General features: G+C 38.4%; 3 protein-coding genes across 3 annotated transcripts; 2 read left to right on the top strand and 1 right to left on the bottom strand.

Annotated features, from left to right (window-relative positions):
* The first annotated feature begins 1,227 nt into the window (after positions 1 to 1,227).
* Positions 1,228 to 7,386, top strand: LOC105045936 (ADP,ATP carrier protein ER-ANT1). The gene is made up of 3 exons (XM_010924380.4): positions 1,228 to 1,631; positions 5,388 to 5,759; positions 6,775 to 7,386. The coding sequence occupies exons 1-3, from the start codon at positions 1,326 to 1,328 to the stop codon at positions 7,069 to 7,071; spliced, it is 975 nt and encodes a 324-aa protein (XP_010922682.1). The 5' UTR covers positions 1,228 to 1,325; the 3' UTR covers positions 7,072 to 7,386.
* A 1,112-nt stretch (positions 7,387 to 8,498) lies between these two features.
* Positions 8,499 to 10,708, top strand: LOC105045937 (protein NUCLEAR FUSION DEFECTIVE 4). Its single transcript, XM_010924381.4, has 2 exons — positions 8,499 to 9,650; positions 10,049 to 10,708. The coding sequence occupies exons 1-2, from the start codon at positions 8,536 to 8,538 to the stop codon at positions 10,455 to 10,457; spliced, it is 1,524 nt and encodes a 507-aa protein (XP_010922683.1). The 5' UTR covers positions 8,499 to 8,535; the 3' UTR covers positions 10,458 to 10,708.
* Positions 10,709 to 18,324: 7,616 nt separating this feature from the next.
* Positions 18,325 to 21,714, bottom strand: LOC105046195 (protein NUCLEAR FUSION DEFECTIVE 4). Its single transcript, XM_010924716.3, has 2 exons — positions 20,229 to 21,714; positions 18,325 to 18,943 (listed from the first exon to the last, which is right to left on the bottom strand). Exons 1-2 carry the CDS (start codon positions 21,365 to 21,367, stop codon positions 18,514 to 18,516), a joined length of 1,569 nt encoding a protein of 522 aa, XP_010923018.1. The 5' UTR covers positions 21,368 to 21,714; the 3' UTR covers positions 18,325 to 18,513.
* Between the last annotated feature and the right edge of the window lie 1,832 nt (positions 21,715 to 23,546).

Raw genomic sequence — 23,546 nt, 5'->3', positions numbered from 1 at the left:
TAACTAGAAATTAAATATATTTTAAAAGTGATTGATATTCCTAATAACCAATCGCTTATTTTCCATATGATGCCTCTTTCATATTATAATCTACCGTAAACTCTTATGATAAGAATCCTTTTAGTTTTACAGATTATTAACTTATGGACAGTTGATCCACTAATTTCATGTGCTAAATCAAACCTTAAAGAAAACCTCGAATCCAATTACTAATCAAGCTGGAATTGGACTTAGGAGCTTACTTGTTTTTGATAAATCTGAATCCGAAACTGAATTTAAATTTTCTTATTGAGTACATATGCGAATATACCATGGATTCAACCTATTCACACCTCTAATCTAACAAGGTTTTCAATTATTCATGAACTATGTTGATCATGACATCTAGGGTTGCAAGTGGTCGGGTTAGATTGAAAATCAACACCACACAAATCCAACTCATATTTGAATTGGTTCAAATAATTGAATTGATGCCTAATCTTATTCTTCTCAGATCAAAGATTTTTATGTCGACCAAGATGGTTATCTATTACAATATTCAGTAACTTTTGATACGATATATGCATAAATCTCAATTACATTATCTTAGCCGATATAAACCAATAAAGCTGAGATTTCGATGGTTGATATTCTTCAATCATTTTGTTGGCTATCTTAATAGACTATTTGTTAATAAATCTTAAAATTAATAATTAAATATAGTTCTTAATCCTAAAATTTTCATGCTAATTGAGATTTTGATATCTTGATAAAAAAATATCAACCAAGATATGTTGAGATTCATTATCAAGTCTTAATCCAATTAGAATTCTATTTTAAGTTGATCATTATTTAAATAACTTTAAAACTCTATTTAATTATTTTTTTATATTATATTTTAAATAAAATATATTTTTAAAAATTATACTATTTAGTTTAAAATTTTATTTTAATAAATTTTTAATTTTTAAATTCAAATATAAATTAAATTTTCATCCAAGTGATGCTCTATTTAAATAAAATTTTGATGTCTTCTTTGGATGTGAAAGAGTATGGACAAGAGCGTAGGAAGACCAACTTAAAATAACATGGCCAGCACTTATATTAGTTATAAGTCCCATTGTCCCACGGATCTGTCTCCTATTTGGTCTGGGACGCGACAAGTCCAATCCAATCTGGACTCGAATCTTTGGCACCAACCTCTTTGCTTCGGATTTTTTATCCCTTCTCCATCCATTAAAATTATGAATCTCTTCGTCGGTTCACGGCCGACGCCTATCTCTTTTTTTTTCTTTTTTTTTTTTTTTTAATTTTCTCCTCTCCAAGGGAAGGAGGACGACAGGAGGATGGTTGCTCCATCCGGAGGAACCGCCACCGAAGCGGCGGGGAAGGTGGCGGCGAGGCCGTCGGGGAAGATGGCGGCGGACTTCGTGATGGGCGGCTTCGCGGCGGTGGTGGCGAAGAGCGGGGCGGCGCCGGTGGAGCGTGTGAAGCTCCTTCTCCAGAACCAGGGGGAGATGCTGAAGAGAGGCAACCTCCAGCGGCCTTACAAGGGGATCGCCAATTGCTTCTCGAGAGTTTTGAGAGAGGAGGGCGTGCTGTCCCTTTGGAGAGGGAACCAGGCCAATGTCATCAGATACTTCCCCACCCAGGTCGGTGTTCTTCCAAAAAAATAAAGTCACCTTTTTTCTTCCAATTCTCGTTCTTCTAGTCTATTTGATTCTATTGGATTAATATCAGGACTTGTATTCTACTTCCATTGTTATTTTGAATCGAGTTTCGTGATTTTTGTTATAGAAATTTTGGTTTGTTTGAATTGGCTTAAAATTGGAATATTGCATCATGCTATCATTAGATGAATGGTCTATAAATTGGGTGGCAAAAGTTGGTTGACGGTTTGCTATTTCTTTAGATAATCGCAGAGATTCATCTTTTAGCTAGCTACTGAGAACTGACTACCCTGCTGTAATAGAATGTGAGATCTATCAAGATTAATATATATACATCAGTGTTTACCATGAATTTAATTATCCATCGCAGCATCACACTGCATCATATGTACTATGCCAGTGCCTTACATGCATGAGGCACTGACATGGTACTGGCATCAGTTCTTGTCATGCTGCCATGTTGGTGCATGTCACACATGCCAAGCACTGAAACATAGCTCACCATGGTATGTATTGGCCCAGTACCTTACCAGCACCCCATCAGCATGGAATACTTCTATTTTCGGGGTCTGTTATGAGCTCATTCATTAAGAAGCAGAGGTTTGTGTTTAGTTCAACAATGTACATGCTTGTTTCTTTGCAACTGGAGGGCTTGAATTTTGGATGGCATTCCGGACTGATGACAATAGCATGCATCTGGGAGAAAGACTTAGTTTATGGTGCTATTTTAAATCATTAAAATATAAATGTGGGATGATGGGCTTTATAAAGATGTTGGTTTAATCATTCCATTGTTACTCCCATATTCCTTTGCCTATTAGCATTGCACAAAAGAATATTTCAAAAGTCCATCGTTTCAGACAAGGTGATCCATTTTCATCGCATTTTTGCTCTTTTTCTTTATAGGCTTGGTAATATGTATTTTTGTGATGTGAGCTGAGTAATTTGGTCAAATAAGAGAATCTTATAATGCCATTCATTTCTTGCACTTTTGACCTCTAATTTTGTGAAAAATATAATCATTCTTTAAAGGAAGAAAAGAGAAAAGCTAGTGCATTTTACAAAATGAAAGCAAATCTGTCAATTGAGAGAAACTTGTGAAAAAAATTGGGAAACAGAAAAAAGACTAGTTATAGTCCTTAACAATAAGAATACAGTGTTTGATATTAATCATTTATGTAGACAATCTAATTCTCTAAGTAATTATGAGACTACAGAATAAAGTACTTCTAGGTTGCAGCTCCACTTATAATCAAGATAGGTGGTAAAATTGAACCTTTTTAGCGTGTTCACAATTTCAAAAGGTTGTCTTCTCGACACATCACAAATCCATAAAGAATGAACCTTTTTTGTGTGTTAAAAATTTCAACAAGTATATCTTGTCAACACATGGTACATCCGTGAATGTTAAGTTTAATGAGAGCTGAAGTCTTAAGTTGGAAAATCCTAAAGATCTAAACTTTGCCTTTTAATCTGAAAATGGATGGCTTATTTTAAAAAGCAAGTTCCATATCTAGTTAATGACTTTCTAATGAATCTTTTACATATATTTGCTTAGTTGCTGACAATCTTTACTTTGAGAAATGGCCTGGGGATGGCAAATCCTTTTAGAAACATGCTTTCAGCCACATTGTGAAGGTTAGCCAGTTTTTGAAGCTTAGTGTTGCCTGTGCTTAGAAAACCTGGAATTGGCTGGCCAATCTGCAGTTCTGTTCCCTTTGCATGTGCATGAGCCCGCCAGCTGTATTGGGATGCGAGTGCCCTGTGTCTGATTTGAGATAGTGCCCTGAAGGTCTTTGAAAGTGAAGCAAACATCTATATATTTTACTCTATATAAAAAGGGGAGTATGAACCAACGCATACAGATACATATACATGTGATAGAACAGTTTGACAAGCGGCAATGTTGCCAATCATATTTTGGTTCTTAACTATCTTTTTTAACAATTGGCATTGAGTACTAAGGCATCTTAGTCTTAACACAAAACATTATAAGCCTCATGATAGTCGCTTATTCCCTCTGTTGAGATATGCAAAATTATGTTAGCCAAACATGTTGCACTGCAACTGCTGACAACAATTTGGACAGAAAACTCGTTTAGCCTTAAAAAACAGCACAAATAGAATAAACAATTCCTTCTGTGTTCAGCTTGAGCCTGTATGCCTGCCACACATTGGCAGAACATTAGTGATCCTTCATATCTGATTCCAATGACATAGTTTAACTATTGCATCTGAAACTTTATACTATGAATTTTTCTGTGTGAATTCATCCATGAATGTTTTCCAGAGGCAGTAAGCTTACATGATAGCATGAGGATGGCAACAGCCAAAACCAGTCGATCTTATGGATTTGATCCTGATTTAAGGGAAAGGTATTTTGCATGCTATAAATAATCTACATTTTCTCATGCAGGCAGCTCTCTTGTCCTAAATATGTGCCAGAACAGTTAGGACATTGTACCCTTAGGGCATTGGGAGTCTCTAAGCATCAGAGTCTTTAGATCTTGCTAATTGTTCCCTTTCCAAGATAAGCAACAATATACCAGTCAAACATCTAAATTAGTCTGCCACGAGGCTGCCACATTTTTTAGTGAATCATTCTACTAAGTATCAAAGGCAAACAAACCCCCCCCCCACCCAATTTTATATGGCTCAAATGATATGCTTATAAGCCTAGTAACCTTAGTTTTAGCTGGCACTTCGTAGAAATTTGGGCAGAGAACAAAATCGTCAATATCCATCCCGATGGCATGATTCTCTAAGCTGAAACAAATCTCAAGACAGCTTCAGCACTGATGCACCATAGCTTGTTGCATCCTTCCATTATCCATATTCCAAGTTCTCCATCAAGCTTGCCTGCAAGATCAGCTTTATTTAGCTCATGAAAGCTGTCACATCATAGATGACTGCATCACAAGTAGCTTGGATGCTAAACCACCAGTCTATGGAGAATGAGGGCAGTGGATCAGCACCCAGTAGGCCTTGCAGCTGCATCTTATCGTTTGTTCTAGATTATTTGCTTTTGTTTTTCAATTATCCAGCTTGCAGCAGATTATTGGCAATCAATGAAACAAAATTGTATTACTAAACTAAAGTATTGCTTGGTTATTCAGCATAAGCATTAGGTTCTTCAGTGTCTAATAGTATTTAGGAAAAAGATGAGCTTGTTGACAAGTCTGTGGCTGCAGCAAAGTACAGGAAGATGTTTTCCTCCTCTTGAAGCATTGGAAGACCCAAACCCTGTTCAATAAACATAGAAACCTTTCATCTACGGTGTCTGCAGTAATTTTTAGTTGCATGTGGTGCTTGATGAGATGGTGGGATTTCCTGCTAAATAGGCAATAGGGAGGGAACTTTTGATCTATGTTCTAACTCTGGTGGTACTGTGAACATACATCCTACTTGCTTTCTTTTCTTAAATTCCTACCTTATATGTAAAAAAAAAGTTTTTTGACCTTCTATGTATATAAGCGCATGGTGTTTCACGAAATAATGTAGACAAACAGAGATAGCAAAACCAAACAGTTAGGCCTCAAGGAGGGGAATACCATAGGATAGTTATATCTTATGCCTTACATATCTGAAGATCTTGAATTTAGAGAGTAGCTGTGCTATTATCACACTTGATACCTATGTCCAATGTCCATTGACATGGTTTCACTATAGGTTTCATATTTGCTATCACTTGAAATAGTCTTTTAAAAAATGTTGTCCTTTCTTTCCAATTTTTCACAGGCCTTCAATTTTGCATTCAAGGGATACTTCCAGAGCCTTTTTGGATGCTCAAAGGAGAAAGATGGTTTTCTGAAGTGGTTAGCAGGAAATGTGGCTTCTGGTAGTGCTGCTGGAGCAACAACTTCATTGTTTTTATATCATTTAGATTATGCACGGACCCGGCTTGGCACTGATGCAATTGAATACCGAGCTAACAACCAACGCCAGTTTAAAGGACTACTAGATGTATACAGGAAGACACTGGCAAGTGATGGTATTGCTGGTTTGTATCGAGGTTTTGGAGTTTCTATAATGGGTATCACTCTGTATCGGGGCCTCTATTTTGGCATCTATGACACTGTGAAGCCTGCTGTTCTAGTTGGACCATTAGAGGTAACCACCAAACTCTTCTTTTGAGATCATTTAACTAAAATACTGTGGTACCTGATAAGCCATGCACGCTTTGATTTCTAGGTATAAGGTGAACTTTATGCTTCATTCTAGATTACTGGACAATCTTATTGTTAGTGAATCCCTGACCTAGGTCTTACACCCAGGTTTCTACATTAAAATCAGCATTGAACACCTGCAATTCATGTGAGAGGAAACATGAGCTGTGGTGGTCTTGGGCAAATTTGATGCTGAAGATATGATCTTTCTTCAGTATATTTGTTGCACTTTTGTTGTTGGTTGTTGTAGTTCCTCTCTCTCTCTCTCTCTCTTTCTCTCTCTCTCTCTCTATCTGAGAGCAATGTTTGAGTCGAAAGTTTTTTTTTTTTTAAAAAAAAAGGTGAATGTAAATAAAGGAGAAGAATGGATTTGGATATTTTTCTGGAGTGCGGAGAAAGGCACTCCATCTGTCCATTGCCCAAGGCAAATACCCTGTATTTGTAGGAGACAACCAAGCAGGAAAAAAGGAAGTCCCGCTGCAAATCCTTTTATTAATTACAATAGCAGTGCCAAGCGAAGCTGACCCAAAGTTGGGATAAGGCTTGATAGATATGGTTATGGCAATAGCAGTGCAAAGAGTCTGAATTTATTTGGGCATAATTTTTTTCTCTTCCTACGTGCATTAGGTATCTTAATGCCTTTTCTTTTTGTGTACTCAACTTCTCACAATTGCCTCAGAATAAAAAGAAAGAAATATTACTCTTTTCAATATCTCTCTGTGGTCTGCATCATAATTTATATATATTTTCACGGGTCTCCACTATTGTTCCATTGATCTTCCCAGTCCATCATGTCTTCTGTTTATTTATTCTAGGCATCTAGAATTGTAAAGCAAGATGTAACCATATACCTGAAGTACAACAGTTTGTTGGTTTCTCTTGGTTATTGCAAACACATCTCCCCCCCCCCCCCCAAATTCCTGTTATCTTTCAACATCCATGGCTTTTTGTTGTTGCAGGGAAACTTCTTAGCTAGTTTCATGTTAGGGTGGACTGTGACAACATTTTCTGGGGTCTGTGCATACCCATTTGATACACTGCGCAGGAGAATGATGTTGACTTCGGGACAACCTTCCAAGTATCACAGCGCATTCCATGCCTTACAACTTATAGTTGGCAACGAGGGTCTCTCTGCACTTTTTAGGGGAGTTGCTGCTAACATGCTCTCAGGAATGGCAGGAGCAGGAGTTCTTGCAGGATATGACCAGCTCCATCGAATTGCAAGCAGGCATATTGCGATTTGGAGCAACAGCTGAGAGGGGGCTTAAAATGATGTGGACCCATATAAGAAATTTGGACCCATGTTTACCATATTCATAGATTCTTTTTTTTTTTTTTTTTGAACAATTCTTGCTGATGGTGGACACAAAAAGCAAGCCAAAGAGTTACTCTAGCATTGCTGTCTTACAATCAACTTCCCATGTACATAGGGAGCCAAGGAAACACCCATCTAATTCAGAGTATGTCAAATGTGTACTCTGTTTTTTCAATGTAAAATGGATAAGTTATTCTTGTTCTTGTTCTCTTTGTAGTGATTCCATTTGCAATAAATGAAAAGTTTAAAGAGACAATGCTGTTCCTGGGACTGATTATTTTAGTGCCTTTTTAATATGCTTTCCTTTGATGCGTTCCATTGTAGTACTCTGCTAATTATCTAAGATCCATCCAGTGCAGATGTTACAGACTGACTATTGTCATGAAGATCCTGTTTGGCTGTCTGGTTACTTAGTAAATTCATATGCAATCGGAACTGCTTTTATTTGTTTGCATGCTCAGTTTCTGACTCCCCTTTTCCCTATTTTCTGGTTAAATAAATGTATTGATTTCAGGGATTCAAAAATATGAACAACAGAAGATAATAAAACTCATTTCACTTTTTGGGACTAAGAACTTGCATGGCCATTCGGAGGTAACTAAACTCATTAGCCTTCTTCTTCTTCTTCTTTTATTATTTTATTTTATTTTATTTTATTTTATTTTTTTGCAAAATGTGGAAGACTGCTGCATGTTAAACAAGAAAATTAATTATCAGTGATCATTTTATATGTCAAAGAACATACTAAAAACAATAGATGAAATAAAAGATTAAAAAGGCTCTCGGGATAGTACTGACTTGTAACTGGAAACTTCAAAGACAAGCAGGTTCTGACTTTCTTGGCCTGCACTAACCAACCCACGTTGCTTTGATGCGGTAGCTTTGTTGGGTCCGTGATGTGTAACGTGCAATGCAAGGGCTTGCAAGGTATTTTGCCTTAAATTCCTCTGACATGTTGATAGCGTAATTGCATACGCTTGTTAGGCCTTTTGAGTCCTCATATTCACATTATTACTAGTTCTCTTACTGTGTTCTGTCCTTTAAGTTACGTTGCCTTTCACCCTGCACTGTGTTTAACGTTTGGGCGTCTCAGCAAATATTGGTGCAACATGCTCTCGTGTGCCATGACTCACACGTTAAACAGACTCATACATGTAGTTTTAAGGTTCTCCCCTCCACAGCACCATTTCTTTTAGTCCTCTTTTCTCCACCACAGGACCATTTCATCAGGTGTTAATTCTACCTCGCAGAAATTAACTATTTCATATTGGTCAAAAAGAAACCACATATCAGGTTCACAGCCACAACAGTCTAAATCTCCATTGATGGCTACTTGCACCATCTCTTTCCATAAATAGAGCCCCAATCGAAGCAACTCTCAGCAGTGAAAAAAATTTCTCAGACCATGCCTTCTCCCTCTGTGCAATGGTTGAGCTTGATTGGGACCATGTGGCTCCAGGCCATTAATGGGGCAAATTCTGACTTCCCAGTTTACTCATCCCAGCTCAAAGATCTTAAATCCATCTCTCAAATCCAGCTCAATTTCCTTGCTTTCGCCTCTGATGCAGGAAAGCTCTTTGGCTGGCTTTCTGGTCTTGCTGCCATTTTTCTCCCCCTCTGGCTGGTTCCAGTGATTGGTGCAACTTTTGGGCTGGTAGGCTATGGCGTGCAGTTTCTCTTCCTAGAGAGTACTCGGCTATCCTACTGGCATCTCTTCATACTCACTGCCCTGGCTGGAAATGGCATATGTTGGATCAATACTGCTTGCTACCTCATCTGTATCCAAAATTTTCCTTCAGATAGCCGTGTTGCAGTTGGGCTATCCACAGGCTATGTTGCTTTGAGTGCTAAGATCTACACTGTTCTGGCGGATGCAATCTTCCACCCACGGCCCAATCATAATGCAAAGCCATATCTCCTCCTCAATGCCATTGTACCTATACTAATTAGTCTTTTAGTTTCACCATTTCTTCGGGAGATGGGGACCAAAAATAAAGCAAGATCAAGTTGGGGGTTCATGGTGATGTTTGCCATAACACTGGCAACTGGAATTTGTGCAGTTGTTGGCAGCTTTGGGTCTGAAGCAAGAAGGCATGCAATAAGCCTAGGAATACTTCTGACGGTGCCTTTGGTGGTTCCTTTGGCCATGAAGTATAGAGAAGGCAAAGAAGAGTTATGGTGGAACCGGAAGGAGAGGAGAGTCCATGATATAACTGTAGATGAGGTTGAAACTGGAGAGAGAGTCATGGATCTTGAGGTGAAGGAAGCAGGGGCTGTAGATGGGAAAGTAGAAGGGTCAGTGGAAGTTGGAGGCCTTCAACTGTTAAGGAAGTTGGACTTTTGGTTGTATTTCTTCAGCTACATGTTTAGTGCTACCTTGGGTCTTGTCTTCTTGAACAACCTGGGACAGATAGCAGAGTCTCGTGGATTCTCGAAGACTTCCACCCTGGTCTCCCTGTCTTCTTCTTTTGGTTTCTTTGGTCGTCTCCTTCCATCTCTTCTGGACTACTATTCAACAAGGTAAGCTCTCTGTCTATATCACCACCTTTTCTTTCTACATGCATGCTCAGATTGATCAGGAACCATTTATGGGATTATCCAAGACTCAACTCCAAGTCCTTTCTTTTCCTTTTCTAACCTTCTGATGTAATTTTCTTCCTCAATTAGCTTGTTGATAGTTTTCTTCCTCTCCTTCTTCTTCTTTTGTTGATGATTGGGAAATGATATAAAGCTTGTGGCTAATTATAGTTTTACCAAAAATTAGAACATGAACATGACCATAACGCTTTCATGCCTCTGGATTGATCCAATATAAACTCTTAAATGACTCAATCATTGCCTTTTACTGTTATTTTTTAGCTCTCTGCATGTCAGCCCGTTGTTTATCAAATTTAACACTTCTCCTTTAATTTATTCAGAAGTGGGTACATGGTGTCAAGGCCGGCATTCATGGCCACACTGATGGCTCCCATGGCAGGAGCCTTCTTCCTACTTCTAAATCCAAGCAGGCATTTCTTGTACCTGAGCACTACTATTATTGGAGCGTGCACTGGGGCAATTACATCTATTGCCGTCTCGGCAACCACTGAGCTATTTGGCATCAAGCATTTTGGCGTGAACCACAACATTGTTGTCACAAATATACCGATAGGGTCGTTTCTCTTTGGTTACCTTGCTGCTCTTCTTTACCAGAGAGAAGCTGAAGGAAGCCATAGCTGCAAGGGGATCGAGTGCTACGAGAAAACCTTTATTATATGGGGTTCCACTTGCTCCCTTGCTACTCTTCTTTGTATAGTTCTCTATGCCAAAACTCGAAAGTTTTGCTGAAAGACTACTTAAAGATCTGATGACACAGAGAATAAGCTATTATACATGATTTTCTAGTTCTTAGCACTGGAGGGCCACCAAGATCTGGTAACAGATCACATTGGTATAGATGCTCCTGCCTGTGTGCCCATCCTGAGCAGTTGGCAAGTTGATGGAGATTATTAAGACAAGCTTATGTACCACAACGGCCTTTCTATAAAGTTTGCCAGATAATGTGAATCTTCCTCTCATTACTTTTTGGGTGAACCAAACTCCTGAAATTACTAATCAGATGTTCAGAATCCAAAATATTGACTTTACTGCTACAGAATTACAAAACAAACAGGAACTCGGAATTACTCAGCATTCTTTGCTCTTTGTGACTATGATTTCTTGTTGTTAAATCTGCGCTAGATTTACAGTCATCCATCATGTCCTCCACTTTGGTGTCTAAACATTCGAACCAACTGGACCAAACTACTATTAATGAGAGGCCAGCAGGCTGAAATTTTTAGGTGCACACCTTTATTCTTTCTTGTCCTTGAGTAATAAATTTCTGCAATGTGGTGGACGAGCTATGGTTATCTATTGCTAAAACAGTTCACAGAAAAAGCAGAACACCCAATTCATTGGCTAGCTATAACTTCATTCTTATTCTTATTGGCAAAGCTCTCTTTTTTTGGAGGAATACATAAAAGTATCATGGAACGCAATGGAAATGTACAGTAACCACCACTAGCACCAGGTTAGGGCCGTGAAACAGAACAAAATTAAAAGACCAAAACCATAGTGCAAAAAAAAAAAAGTATGGGAGATAGTGCGGAAAAAAGCAGAAACATGTAATGAATACAACATTCAGGGATGTGAATGGGAACAGGAAAGATAACACAAAACCCTGAACCTAAACCAACAACAGCATGGGAGAAAAAAATCTCTCTTTGAAATAATACACGTTAGTTTCTGGAATTCAGAATCTAGTACCACCCCTTAAGGTTGGCAGGTAGTCTCAGGACAGGTAGATGTTCTTTATTTGTTTTATGGAAGTGCAAAAACTGGAAAATTTTTTTGAGGAAAAAAATGAATTGTTATGGGGATGAAAAAAAATTGCTAATCTACAAGACTGTCTTCCTCTTTTTCCGCACCTGGATCTGTGTGAAGCTAAAGATTCATTGCATGGGAAATGGGCATATTAACTAAATAATTACCCGAACATGAAGGTTACTGAATTTAATCGAGATTTTTCTTGTTTAATAATGGCGTTGGTGCCGATAGGTGGTCTAGATTATTGCAAACGGTGCTCACAGTGATATGGTCCCTCTGAACCAATGGCGGTTCAGTGTTTGACAAGCTTCAAGAACTACTACGTACTGGTCAGGCTTGTATTTCTTAAATGTGGAATTTCTTTTAATTCTTAAAATGCCCATGTTTCCCTGGTTCTGCTAGTTTCATACCATAATAGCTTTTTTTCATAACACTAGATTGTTCCATATTTTCCACAGTAACTTTTTCTTGTCCATTTCATCCTCAAAAATTAGCTCGTAAGTAAAGTAATGCACACTTAACGGGGTAACTACTCTTCCACGTACAACTAATATAATCATCCAGCAATAACGACCAAGAAAGTTAGAAAAATAAAATTTTTAGTTCCATTATAACATATAGCAACCATACATTGATGTTGGCAGAAGCCTGGCAAAAAATGTTCGAGATTTTTCTAATTAACAAATACGATCCACTCATTTCATTAATTTGATGTAAATCCGACTCTCCTTGTCAAGAGGACGTAGGTGCATCACCGTTCGACCATCCATAGATCATCAAACTAGCACCACATATTTGAAATGAAAATTATAGATTTGACGTTAAATCTACTTTCAATTCTTCAGTCCCACATATATATATATGGTAGATAAGAATTCATGCTTTGTCCTCACTCTCTGTATCCATTGTATTCGTCGGAAAAAACAAATATGAATATGGATGTATTAGTATCCGATCCTATTCCTACTGCAGATCCAGCGCAAAAGATGGATTAGCCGGAAGGATCCAAAGAAATGGTTCACATAAACATGGCCATGGTAATGCCTAGAAACTTCTTTGAGCTCCGTGATTCCAGCATCTTGCGTTCACATATATCTTCACCAGTACCGTGACACTTCTCATAGAAGCTGCCAGAAATCATTGTATCATGAAAAGACACAAAGATTGTTACTTGTTTGAAAGCAATCTAGCGAAATCCGAATATGAGATCGATTCATGGAATTGCTGATGTGATGCACTACTTCATCAACTAGACTTGTCCCATGACATTTAATGTTTCCCTGCCAGTGTCATGCTGACGAGATAATGACGCCACTACCATGAATTTTTCGCTTTCTCCAAATTGGCACTCGATGTGCTGATTGGTGGATGAATGAAAAGGAACTCCTGGTGGACCAGTAATCAATCTAAACCAAAGCACCCGCAATTGACTTCAGTGACACCAGAGTTGCTACCTAGGTTGCTTGATTTCCCTTGAAACTGAGAAAAGCTGAGCAATATCGGTCGCATGCCTGCACTAAAATGGAACCAATTGGCAAACGTCATTTGACCATAATTATGGCAGCACTTCCGGTGGATTTTGAAACTAAAGCCGAAGATCTAGCAACGAACATTGGACGCACCCCCATTTCAACTCCTCAAACCTTCCATCTGAATGGGATGAAATACTCAAGATCGGAGTTGCTCCTGTTTAGAGAAATTCTTGAGTAGATTTAATCCACCGTATATACTATAAGCAGCTGGAAAACCAATAGAAAAAATGCCGTATTAGCATTTTAAACTAAAAAAAATCTGTATTGAGATATCTGGTTATAGAATTGATCGGCTCAAAATACTGATATGGCATCTATTTATTGGCTTTGTCTGTAATATATATGGTAGATCAAGTCCATTCAAAAACACTATTGTGATCCCAACTGACCGTTGTGTTTGAAAAGTATCTGTTGGAAGTGATGGTTTCCCATGCTGGTAAAGAAAAAGTAAGCATAGAGCACCAGTAGAAGATACTTTTGGTCATTTGTTTAATGTGACACCCCATAAGTGGTCTGGATCCCATGAATTGTACCAATTGCCTTGCGCCGTGTCGGATTGGTAACTTATCAAGTAATGCTAATAAAAAGTTCTATGGTCATTGAGTGGGTCACAGTGGCTCTTCCAAATGGAAATGCCGCACAATTGAGCAATAGTAGTGAAACCTAAAAGGAGGACAGACATAAGAGACAACTGCTTAATATTTCATCAGCATGACATGCTTCTCTCGGTCGATATCACGATGAAACTATTAGTAACACATTAGAAGTGGTGGGATTTAGTGTTTTGGAAAGTGTTGCTTGTTTTGTAAGGAAAAGATGGTGCTCGTGTGCTCACCGTTCACGGCCGACCATTTGACCTGCGACTTGAATGGTCAGGGGAGTCTAGCTCACGCGTGATCTGACTGAGTGCAGCCCTACCCACGCGCCAAAGGCAAACCCCACCCCACTCAGAAGAAGAAGAAAAAAATTCAGCTGCTGTAATTTGTTCTCTTTGTACTTTGGACGTGTTCGCATGTTCCGAATAGATTCCTTTACAAATAAGAGGCAAATATAAGAATTGTGGGCTACATTCAAGACAATTAAGCTTCGTGATAGACGACGATTGATTTTCACTGGATAATAATGAATTTTGCCTAACTTTAGATAGTAAATATCAATATTAGTTATGTTGTTTCCTCTTGCAATTGATCGAAGATGGTAAACATTAGCAAATGAGTATAAAAAAAAAAAATTTAAATGCACCATTGATAGGCCTTTATCTTCCATCATCTCCATTAACAAAGATCCGTGCCAAATAAATAGCTAAAATGGATCAACCCCAAATTCTAAGGGTTAAATATTTCAAAAATCATCAAAGATTAATAAGAATGACAATACTTCGTCTAAGTCAGATGAATTTTAGTTCTATCGTAAAGATTTTAAACCATCCAATACAAAATTATCATGTAATTTAAAAAAATTAATTTTTAATTAAAAATAGTAAAAATTATCAGTTGCTTGATTATAGTTAGCGGTAAAACTTTTTCTTTTAAATATTTTTAATTAAATTTAATAATAATAAGTTTTTTTTTTGAATAATAAATAACTTAAAGTCCATATAATACGATACACGGTTCTAGCCGATAACTTCTCTCCGTTGGTTGGATCGATCATTCACTTATCTAAATTTTTAATCGATGACAGTTTTTCTGACAACAGGTCGGCTTTGGTGGGTCCTACAGGAAGGGGGTGCCGTTGTGCGCCATAAATGCTGACCTTCAAAACCACATATGAGGCGTATTAAAGTTGTAGGTCGGTTGGAATTCCCATGACAACTGCGCCACGGCAACGTCTGGCGTCGGTCTTAGTTGGATGTGACGTCGTACAAACGAACAAGAGTTTGGCGATCGCAAGGACAGCAAGGACTAATTTGACTAGATCTCTGTGGCCAACCGTTGGATGCAACCCAACCCTTCCGCCTAATTAGCCGTGCCTCGTGCACCATTCGTGTACGTGTTAGGGGCCGCATACGGACGCGTGCAAGATCCTCTGTCGCGTATCGGGCGGTGGAGACGGGAGATGCCGTGCTCCCCGTGGAAGGGCACGAAACCAGAGGCACAGGGGAAGCACATCGTTTTAGATGGTCGTTTTTAGCCAATACGCCAGAAAGTGACATAAAATTAACCTTGCTAAACGTGAAATAAATGATTCTACCAAAAAAAAAAATCATGAAATAAATGCTATGTACCAGAAAAATGCACTAAATGATAACATGGAGTAGCTATCTCAAAATAAATTAAAAATGTCAGATCCATGTGATTTTGTAGCTACGGTTCGGGACCTCGGGCTGCATCTTTCGCGCTAGAAGTTTTTTTTTTTTTTAATAATATATTCGATCGTATTCTGTATAATTTTTAAAGTATGATATCAATCTTATAAATTATTCTATTGATAAACAAAAGAGATTTATGATGCTTTAAAAATTATATAAAATTAGATCCAACAGTTAATATTATCAAAAACAATCAACCATTCTTTTGGGGGAAACGTACAATTGGAACCCCTTGGTATGCATAAGGGTGATGGTTTACCATGCTAAGGAATACAATAAAACTCAACAAAATGACTTATTGGTTTTCCATCATACATGCTAGCCCTTGAAAGGCCTCTCCCTATGTATGGCATCGGTCTCCTTCTACTGCGCTGAATGGAGAATTGGTTAGGCAACACTCAAAAATGGCTAGTACTTGCACACATTTTCTAGCAATACGGCCACAAGACAATTAAGTGGGATTCAATAATTCTCTTAAATCATGTCTCACATGTAAGGTAGGCGGCCAACCTTGGATGTGAGGAAGTACATACGGTGAGTTTCATGTGCATGTTAATATGAGGATTTCACCTATGGTGTTTTGGAAAGTGGATGCTATTTCTTTGAATTGAAGGAAAAGGAGCATATTATACATGCACATATTAGTGTTTGATATACTCGTGCCTTGTAAATGGCTCATGTAGGCTCCATAAAGGCCACTCATGTATTGCCACATCAGCATTTAGATATAAGATTGTTATTATCTTTCTTTTTGGTGTGGGTTTACATAATGTTCGTATGGCCATTTATAGCCGGACATGTTCACATAACCCAAATATATCCTTATATATAAATGTAGACAAATATATACCTTTTTTCATTAACTTTTCAGCTGTAAATGTGATAGACCAACATGTAAACATTGACCAATGAGATCACCCAACTCTAGATTGCGAAAGTGAGAGTTAGCTATAAAATTTTCTATGGCAACTTCTGATAATCTAGCCCAATCAATCGGGCTTGGTCCACTTGACCGAATAAGAACTTTCTTAGCCTGGAGAATTAATATGGCCCATAAGCCTGGTTCCAAGTAAATAGAGCTCTACCCTATTTCACGATCAAATGGGGCTTGATCCCTGATCGAAACAAAGTCGAAGGAGGTAGACTCTACCTTCTCCTTGGACTCTAATAAGGTGGGGAAGCTATCGACTATATGTATATAGCTCCCACATCTCACTTGTGAAACCCCAGGCCTCTCTCTCTCTTTCTCTCTACTTGTCTTCTTATTTCTTAGGGTTTTTATTGCCATCCACCACCATCATAGTGGCCGCACCCTTAGGCCCACTGGAGATGAGGCATCATCATCCTCGACCCACCGGCATTGCCTCTTCTCTCATTCCTACCTAGTACAACCACCGCTAACAGCGATATTGCTATGAGATAGTCATATTTCAAATAAGCTATTGTCTCATGTTTTAGAGATTTTTATTAGATTTTTTTGTTATCGAATGTTATTGCCGCTGCTCCTCGCCAAACCACAATACCTCTTCTCTTATTTTTCTCTCTCCTCCTTAGACCACCATGTCTCGTTCATTTTGAATAAAATTTTAAAAAAAAGGAGGAAAAAGAAGAAAAAAAGAAAAAAAAGAGTGAGTTTCTCTCTCTTCTCTTCTTCCCTCTTTCCTCTCTCTTCTCCCCACTTTCTCTCTTTTATTTCTCTTCAGTTTCTCTCTTTAGATTGTTTCTCTCTCCACTGTCTCTTTAAGATTTGTTGAATCTAATAATAGGGCCCTCCTAAATGATCTTTGTGGATCTTGATGAAGGGATCCTGAGATATGATCGTTGAGTAGCATTCTTGCCTCCACCTTGACCTTTTTAAAACATCATTAGATTTGATTGCCATCCTATTGAGACAGTTATATCCTAATTTATTGTTGATCGGATGAACTTACATTGGGCACTGTAGCCAAATTAGTTTTATTCTACTCTTTTAGTTTCTCTTTCTTCTTCTTTATTTTTCTCTCTCTATTTGATCTATGAACCGGTGGAGGCTCCCAAACCCCTTTACTTTAGATCCAATTTGACCCTAATAAAGGGATCCCGAACCATCTTGGTAGCCAAACAACATATCATCCCCTTGTCTTGGCTCTCATTGGGTACTATTGGACTCCATCTATGATCAGTTCGATTTTGTGATTAAGCTAGCCAGACCGTTTGATATCACAATTTATTAGTTCTATCTTTCTATAATTATTTGTATTCTTTCTAATTACTGGACTTGATTTTATGTAGGGACGCAATCATTTAGATAAGAAGATGCCCAATGACAGGATATCATGAAATGATCTATAATTGAAGATTTTGAAGAAAATAAATGTTTAGAATTATTTGAACCTATCAATACAATTATGAGGTAAGTAATGCTTCATTTTTCTAGAGTAATTAGAAAATTATAAGATTATATTAATCAAATTTGTATCATACTATTTTATGATGCATGAATTTGATAACCGGTGTTTTATTATTAATATGCTTTATTTGGAATACTATACTGATGCATGAGCAAAAGTATTGATCTTGTTTAATCGATTTGGTACCACATGATTACATGTATTTTATCGAATAGAGATATGAAACTATATCATTAATTTGGATTTTTAGCCTAACTATAATTCGAGAGAATGATATATAGAAGCAAAATTATGATATTTTTATTTTAGATTGAAATTTTTATTGAAGTTTGATGTACGATTTTTTGAATGCTGTTGGATTTTATGAGATATTAAAATTTAGTTTTTAGTTATTAAATTTTAAATTTAATTTATTAATTATTTATTCTGTTATTTATTTTAAAATATCGTGTTGCAATGTCTTGCATGTTCGTAAGGAGAGTCCTCTATAAGTATACAGCAGTTGATACAATCTTGTGATTTCAAATCAAAGACGTGATACAACTAATCAAGGGTCACCGATTGATATAAAAAAACATGAGAATATAAATTAAAAAGAGGCCGTGAAACTATAAACATAAAAAAGCTAAACAATATAAAGAAGGCCCCAAAACAAAACTCATATTCTTTTTTCACACTGTATAAAACATAGATCTACCTAATTGCATGGGAACATATAGAAGCAAAATGAAGTACATGTCTCTCTCTCTCTCTCTCTATATATTTACTATATATCTTGATTGCCCCCTACCCCATCAAATTGATCAGCTGCCCGGTTCCCTTCTCTTGGACCATTTTCTTGTCCGAATGTACAGAACAAAGCTTAAGATTGTTCCCAAGGAGCAAAAAATTCCCCAGATGATGAAAGTCTTGTGGTAGCATTGGGTTCCAATGCATGGACCATGTCCCCCACCACCTTCCTTGTCGTAGATGAATCCCGCAATATAGCCAAACAAAAATGATCCAAGAGGGATATTGGCAATAAGAATATTGTGATTTACACCAAAATGCTCAGTGCCAAACAATTCGGAGGTCACGGAGACAGCAAGGGAAGTCATGGCCCCCGAGCACATACCTATGATGGCTGTGCCGATGAACAGGCAGGCATTGGTGGGGTTAAGCAGCAAGAAGAAGGTAGCTGCCATTGGAATCATTAGCAATAACATTGATGCTGGCCTTGAAACCATGTACCTGCTGTTGTTGTAAACAAGAACAGCATATATATCAAAATAAAAGTATTCTGCAATCTACATAGATGAATAAAAAGTACTCAACGGTCTATAGAAAATCTAATTATTGATTGGATTAAAATACAAAAGATTAAAAAAAAAAAAAAAACTATTATATATGCTTATGGGGTTTGCACCATCGGATGTTCATTTTCTCTCCTTTGTACGAATGTTTGTTTGTGGCGTCACTCTTACTTGATGTGAAGTGAACTTACACCCGTAAGAAGGATTCCCAAGGATAACAAGGAGAAGAATTGGAAGGTGGCATCTTTGACAAGTTTTGCATTTTTTATTATCATTTTATTTGTTCAAACATATCGGAGATTGGTTATTAAATTAGGCTAGCTAGGTAGAGGGGTTAAAACCTAATGTAACATGTCCTCCTGCACCAAGTGAAGGATGTGTAGCACAACATTAATACATACGCGCACTTCTGAGTTACAAACGTTGGTAAAATTTCTGCAAATGTTTTCTCCTATACCATCTGACAATATGAAACAAAGAACAGTATCAGAAAAGATAAAAGCTAACCATGATCACATCCATATATTGTTGGTGGCACATCTAATGGCCTTCATGAAACGCGTCATGCTAAACTCCCGACGTGCATTCACACTTCACACGAGGGTATGCATAATATGGGATGACCGCAATCACAACCATTTATGATCTACTAAATCATGTCTATATATGAGATTTAAATAATATTATTTGCATGTATGTCTTTCTATCGTAGACAACAACATCAAATTTCTGTTGTTTCTTTGATTTATATGGAAAACTTGTTTGCTACTCCAACGAAATAACAACTAGCCTATCACAAAGTACATTAGAATCCAAGAGCGTACATAGATCGCCCAGTGGTATTCACCCAGCTTGCATATATGGAATGCAAGGCGTACGTCTAATTTTATCCATAGAATGCGGAAGGATGTTTGACTATTGAGCTCTCCAGTGACATATGTTACGCATGCAGCGCATAACCTCCACAAGTGTCGCCTCTCCACGCTACAACCATGGTGTAGCCGCAACACCTAACTCATTCCTTGTCACTATTCCCACAAAATAACATATATCCAGCATGTAAGCTCCTGTCCTATTCTCTCCTACAATTCATCTGAATAATTCCATACATGAAAGTCGGTAGAGGACTGTCATCATTCACAAAATTTTGATCATTTGAAGATATGGATATGAATAAGTGCAGCATATCATACGCGGTATAACGTATTCATACTATTCATACTGACCTGGAGAACGCGGACAAGAGAGCCGAGAACAATTTCCCGAAGAAGCTGAAGGACGAGGAGATGGAAACCAGTACCGTGTCGGATATCCCGCGAGACTGAGATATCTGACCCAGGTTGCTAGCATATACCAAGCCCAACGTACCCCCGCAGCCGTATACCATGAAATATAACCAGAACTCCATGCATGCTACCAACTCCCGCACCCCATATTCTCTTCCCACCGAAGTTTCCCATCTCTCCTCTTCTCTGCACCCTTCACCACCTTCCTCAACTTCCTTCTCCTCAACTTTTATCACACTCTTCTCCATTTCCTCTCCTACCATCTTGAAGCTCCAATTCCCTTCCTTTATCCACTTTATGACATTCACCAGAGGCACAAAGATTACTAACAATACAACCATGACCAATAGAATCAACGGCGGTAGCCTGCTCGGCATGTTATCGAAGACCGGAGCCACCGTCTCCACCACTGCATATGTTCCTGTGACGCCGGCGATCACAAATATCGTAACAAGACCGGTGCGAGTCTTCGGACTGGCCGGCTTTGATTCCTTAAGAAATGGTGAAGTGATTGCACCTGTCACGATAGGCACAATGGAGTTTAGTAATAGGTAGATGCTGTCGTCACTAGGATTACCTGCCATGATCACTTGTGACATAGCTATGTAGATCTTGGCACTCAAAGCGCAATAACTTGTGGCCAAACACACAACGGTCCCATGGTCCACAGGGAACCTCCTCATGGCTGCGATGTAACACACGGTGTTGATCCAGCAGACGCTGTTCCCTGCAAGCACGCTGAACAAGAAGGCTTGCCAATATGGGAGTGATGCGATCTTATTGGCTAGGAAGAGGAATTGGACGCCATAACCAATCAAACCAATGATTGCACCTATGATGAGGACCAGCCATAGGGGAAGGTGGCGAGCTGTGACACCCGAGCACCACCCAAAGAGCTTCCCAGCATCGGAGGCAACGTTGAGGTAGTTGAGCTTCACTTGGGATATCTTGAGCTGGGACTTCAGCTGGGAAGAGTAGTTCGAGAAGACCGAATTGGTGCCGTTGATGGATTGGAGCCAGATGATGGCCACCAAGGATAGCCATGGAAATAGGAAGATAGGGGTTGATGAGCTGCCCATCTTCTCACTCTCTATATATAGCTAATATGTTGCAGGCTTCTTGTTGTTACCTCTATTTATAGCTAGATTGAGGAGAGGCAACGAAGAAGTTGGAAGTGAGACTCTTGTTGCTACCTTTCTCTACTGCTAGATATAAGACATGACATGAAGGAAATTGAGAGTGAAAGATATAAAGGACAAAAGGAGAAGAGGACTTATCAGCAAAAAAAAAAAAAAAAAGGAGAAGAGGACTTTGGGAACTTGGAAGTGATAGATAGGACAAAAGGAGAAGGGGACTTTGGGCAACATTGTTTCTCAGCCGTAATTAAATGGTTTTGCCCCGTGAGGACAAGTTCCTTCCAGGTACACGAGAAATAATGGAGGAAATGCACGTAAGAGAGGTTTTGATGTGCCATGTTGCTCTCTACCACAGGGTGGGAGCATGAGGATGGGGAGAGGAGGAGAAGAGAGTACTGCATATAAAATATTGGCCTGCTACGAAAGCATGGTTGGTTTGGGCTTGCCAAACCCTGACGAGGTATTCGAATCCGTGCGATTCACGAAGCCCAAAAAAATGGTTCACTCCTGCGGTGGTATCTTGTCATGGGGGCAATTGAAGATAGGGTACGTGGCGGATGAAGATTCGCTGGTTTGTATGTGCTGCATGGCTGGTGGCGTACCGGAAGGCTCCGGGTTAATTAATGGTGGGGACTACCACCGGCAACCGCACGAGTTGCGTGCCCGGGAAAGGATAAAGACCCGGTCGGACTCATCGGAGTCCACCTGGGGCGTAAGACAGCATGATTGCTTTCAAACGCTAATTGACGTGTGCATGACGCATGTATGACCATTTTGGGGAGAACGGTGGGAATGACCAATGTATCACCTTTGCATGTTCAGAATATCAACTACTATTATAATGCAGATACAAGGGCTTGTTTGTTTCCCTTGCTTGTTGTTTTTGTATGTTTATTTTTCTATAAATTAATAAAATATGAGATGAAGACTAATGTTGAATATATAAAATATATACCACTTATTTTCTACTTTGGCCCCTATTTTAAATCAATAAATCTATACTTTTGAAAGCTTTAAATTTTTATAAAATATTTTAAAAAATATCTTTCATTAAATATGTTATTTAGTCTTTTTTTTGGATGCTTGGTAAATAAAAATATCAAATACAATGATTTTAAATAGTAATTTCTATTCCATCTTCTGGTCTCTTTAATTTTTTTAAAAAAATTATATTCTATATCACATGTATCATGTCTGTTATGCATCACAAGCATAACCAAAGATAATGTGTCGAGGACAGCAATCCAAAGAGAATGCACGATGAACGAGATCAATGTCAACAAGATGAGACGATGGATATGGTACACCATGCATACAGCGTGAGGTATAATTTTTTCTATTTTAGATGCTTTTAATGCAGTCTGGATTCTCACACTCGGTGGGCCCTGAAAGGTTTAATACATGCGTTGTATGTGTCTGGTTCCAGTCTCAAGGCAAAATATTACAGAAGCTGGTACAGGACCTTCTCATCTTGGAAAGTGACAGCACTTACACCCTAGCATTGTGTCACGAGTTGGTCCCATCTTATTGGATGATCAACATTTAAATAAACATTACGGCAGCGGAGATCAAACAGGATTGACCAAGAATATAGATAACTACAGAAGTTGGAATTCTGGATACCCATCCTTGTTCTGCGATCAAAGCTAAATAAAAGGTTCCTTTACTTTTCAAGCAAATAAAATAGTCATTTCTTTCTTTATAGAGTCTCTCTCTCCTTTTCAATGGACGAGGATTACAAGACCCACTAACCCATTTATTGAATATGATATAGGATAATTAACATATCAATGTCTATGGCTCAGGCCTGCAAGTTGGGCCTGTTTAACCCAAATCTGATGGTTACCAAACTCATAGTTTGGGTTAAGGTCTATATATTTCTAGGCAGAGCTGGGAATGAGTTGATGTAATTAAATTAATCAATAGGATCTCCTAACTGAGCTATAACCTCTTGCCTTTAAGCAAAGAGGTCTAGATTTGACCTCAGTTCCCCCAAAATACATCTGGGCCTTAAATCCCTTTAACAGGACATTGATTCCCCTGGTGCCTCACAAACAATGAAAATAAAATTAATTAAAATGATTTTAAAGTTGGATTGGGCCGAGTACAAGGCCTGGATAGC

This window comes from Elaeis guineensis, chromosome 5, assembly GCF_000442705.2.
Source record: "Elaeis guineensis isolate ETL-2024a chromosome 5, EG11, whole genome shotgun sequence".
Classification (NCBI taxonomy): Eukaryota; Viridiplantae; Streptophyta; class Magnoliopsida; order Arecales; family Arecaceae; genus Elaeis; species Elaeis guineensis.
This window is presented reverse-complemented; position numbering and strand designations above follow the sequence as displayed.

Coding starts and splice junctions, on each gene's coding strand:
- LOC105046195 (XM_010924716.3), bottom strand. CDS start 21,367: ATGGGCAGCTCATCAACCCCTATCTTCCTATTTCCATGGCTATCCTTG. Junction 18,944..20,228: donor CTCTTGTCCGCGTTCTCCAG/GTCAGTATGAAT, acceptor TTACAACAACAG/CAGGTACATGGTTTCAAGGC.
- LOC105045936 (XM_010924380.4), top strand. CDS start 1,326: ATGGTTGCTCCATCCGGAGGAACCGCCACCGAAGCGGCGGGGAAGGTG. Junction 1,632..5,387: donor TCAGATACTTCCCCACCCAG/GTCGGTGTTCTT, acceptor AATTTTTCACAG/GCCTTCAATTTTGCATTCAA. Junction 5,760..6,774: donor TTCTAGTTGGACCATTAGAG/GTAACCACCAAA, acceptor TTGTTGTTGCAG/GGAAACTTCTTAGCTAGTTT.
- LOC105045937 (XM_010924381.4), top strand. CDS start 8,536: ATGCCTTCTCCCTCTGTGCAATGGTTGAGCTTGATTGGGACCATGTGG. Junction 9,651..10,048: donor CTGGACTACTATTCAACAAG/GTAAGCTCTCTG, acceptor TAATTTATTCAG/AAGTGGGTACATGGTGTCAA.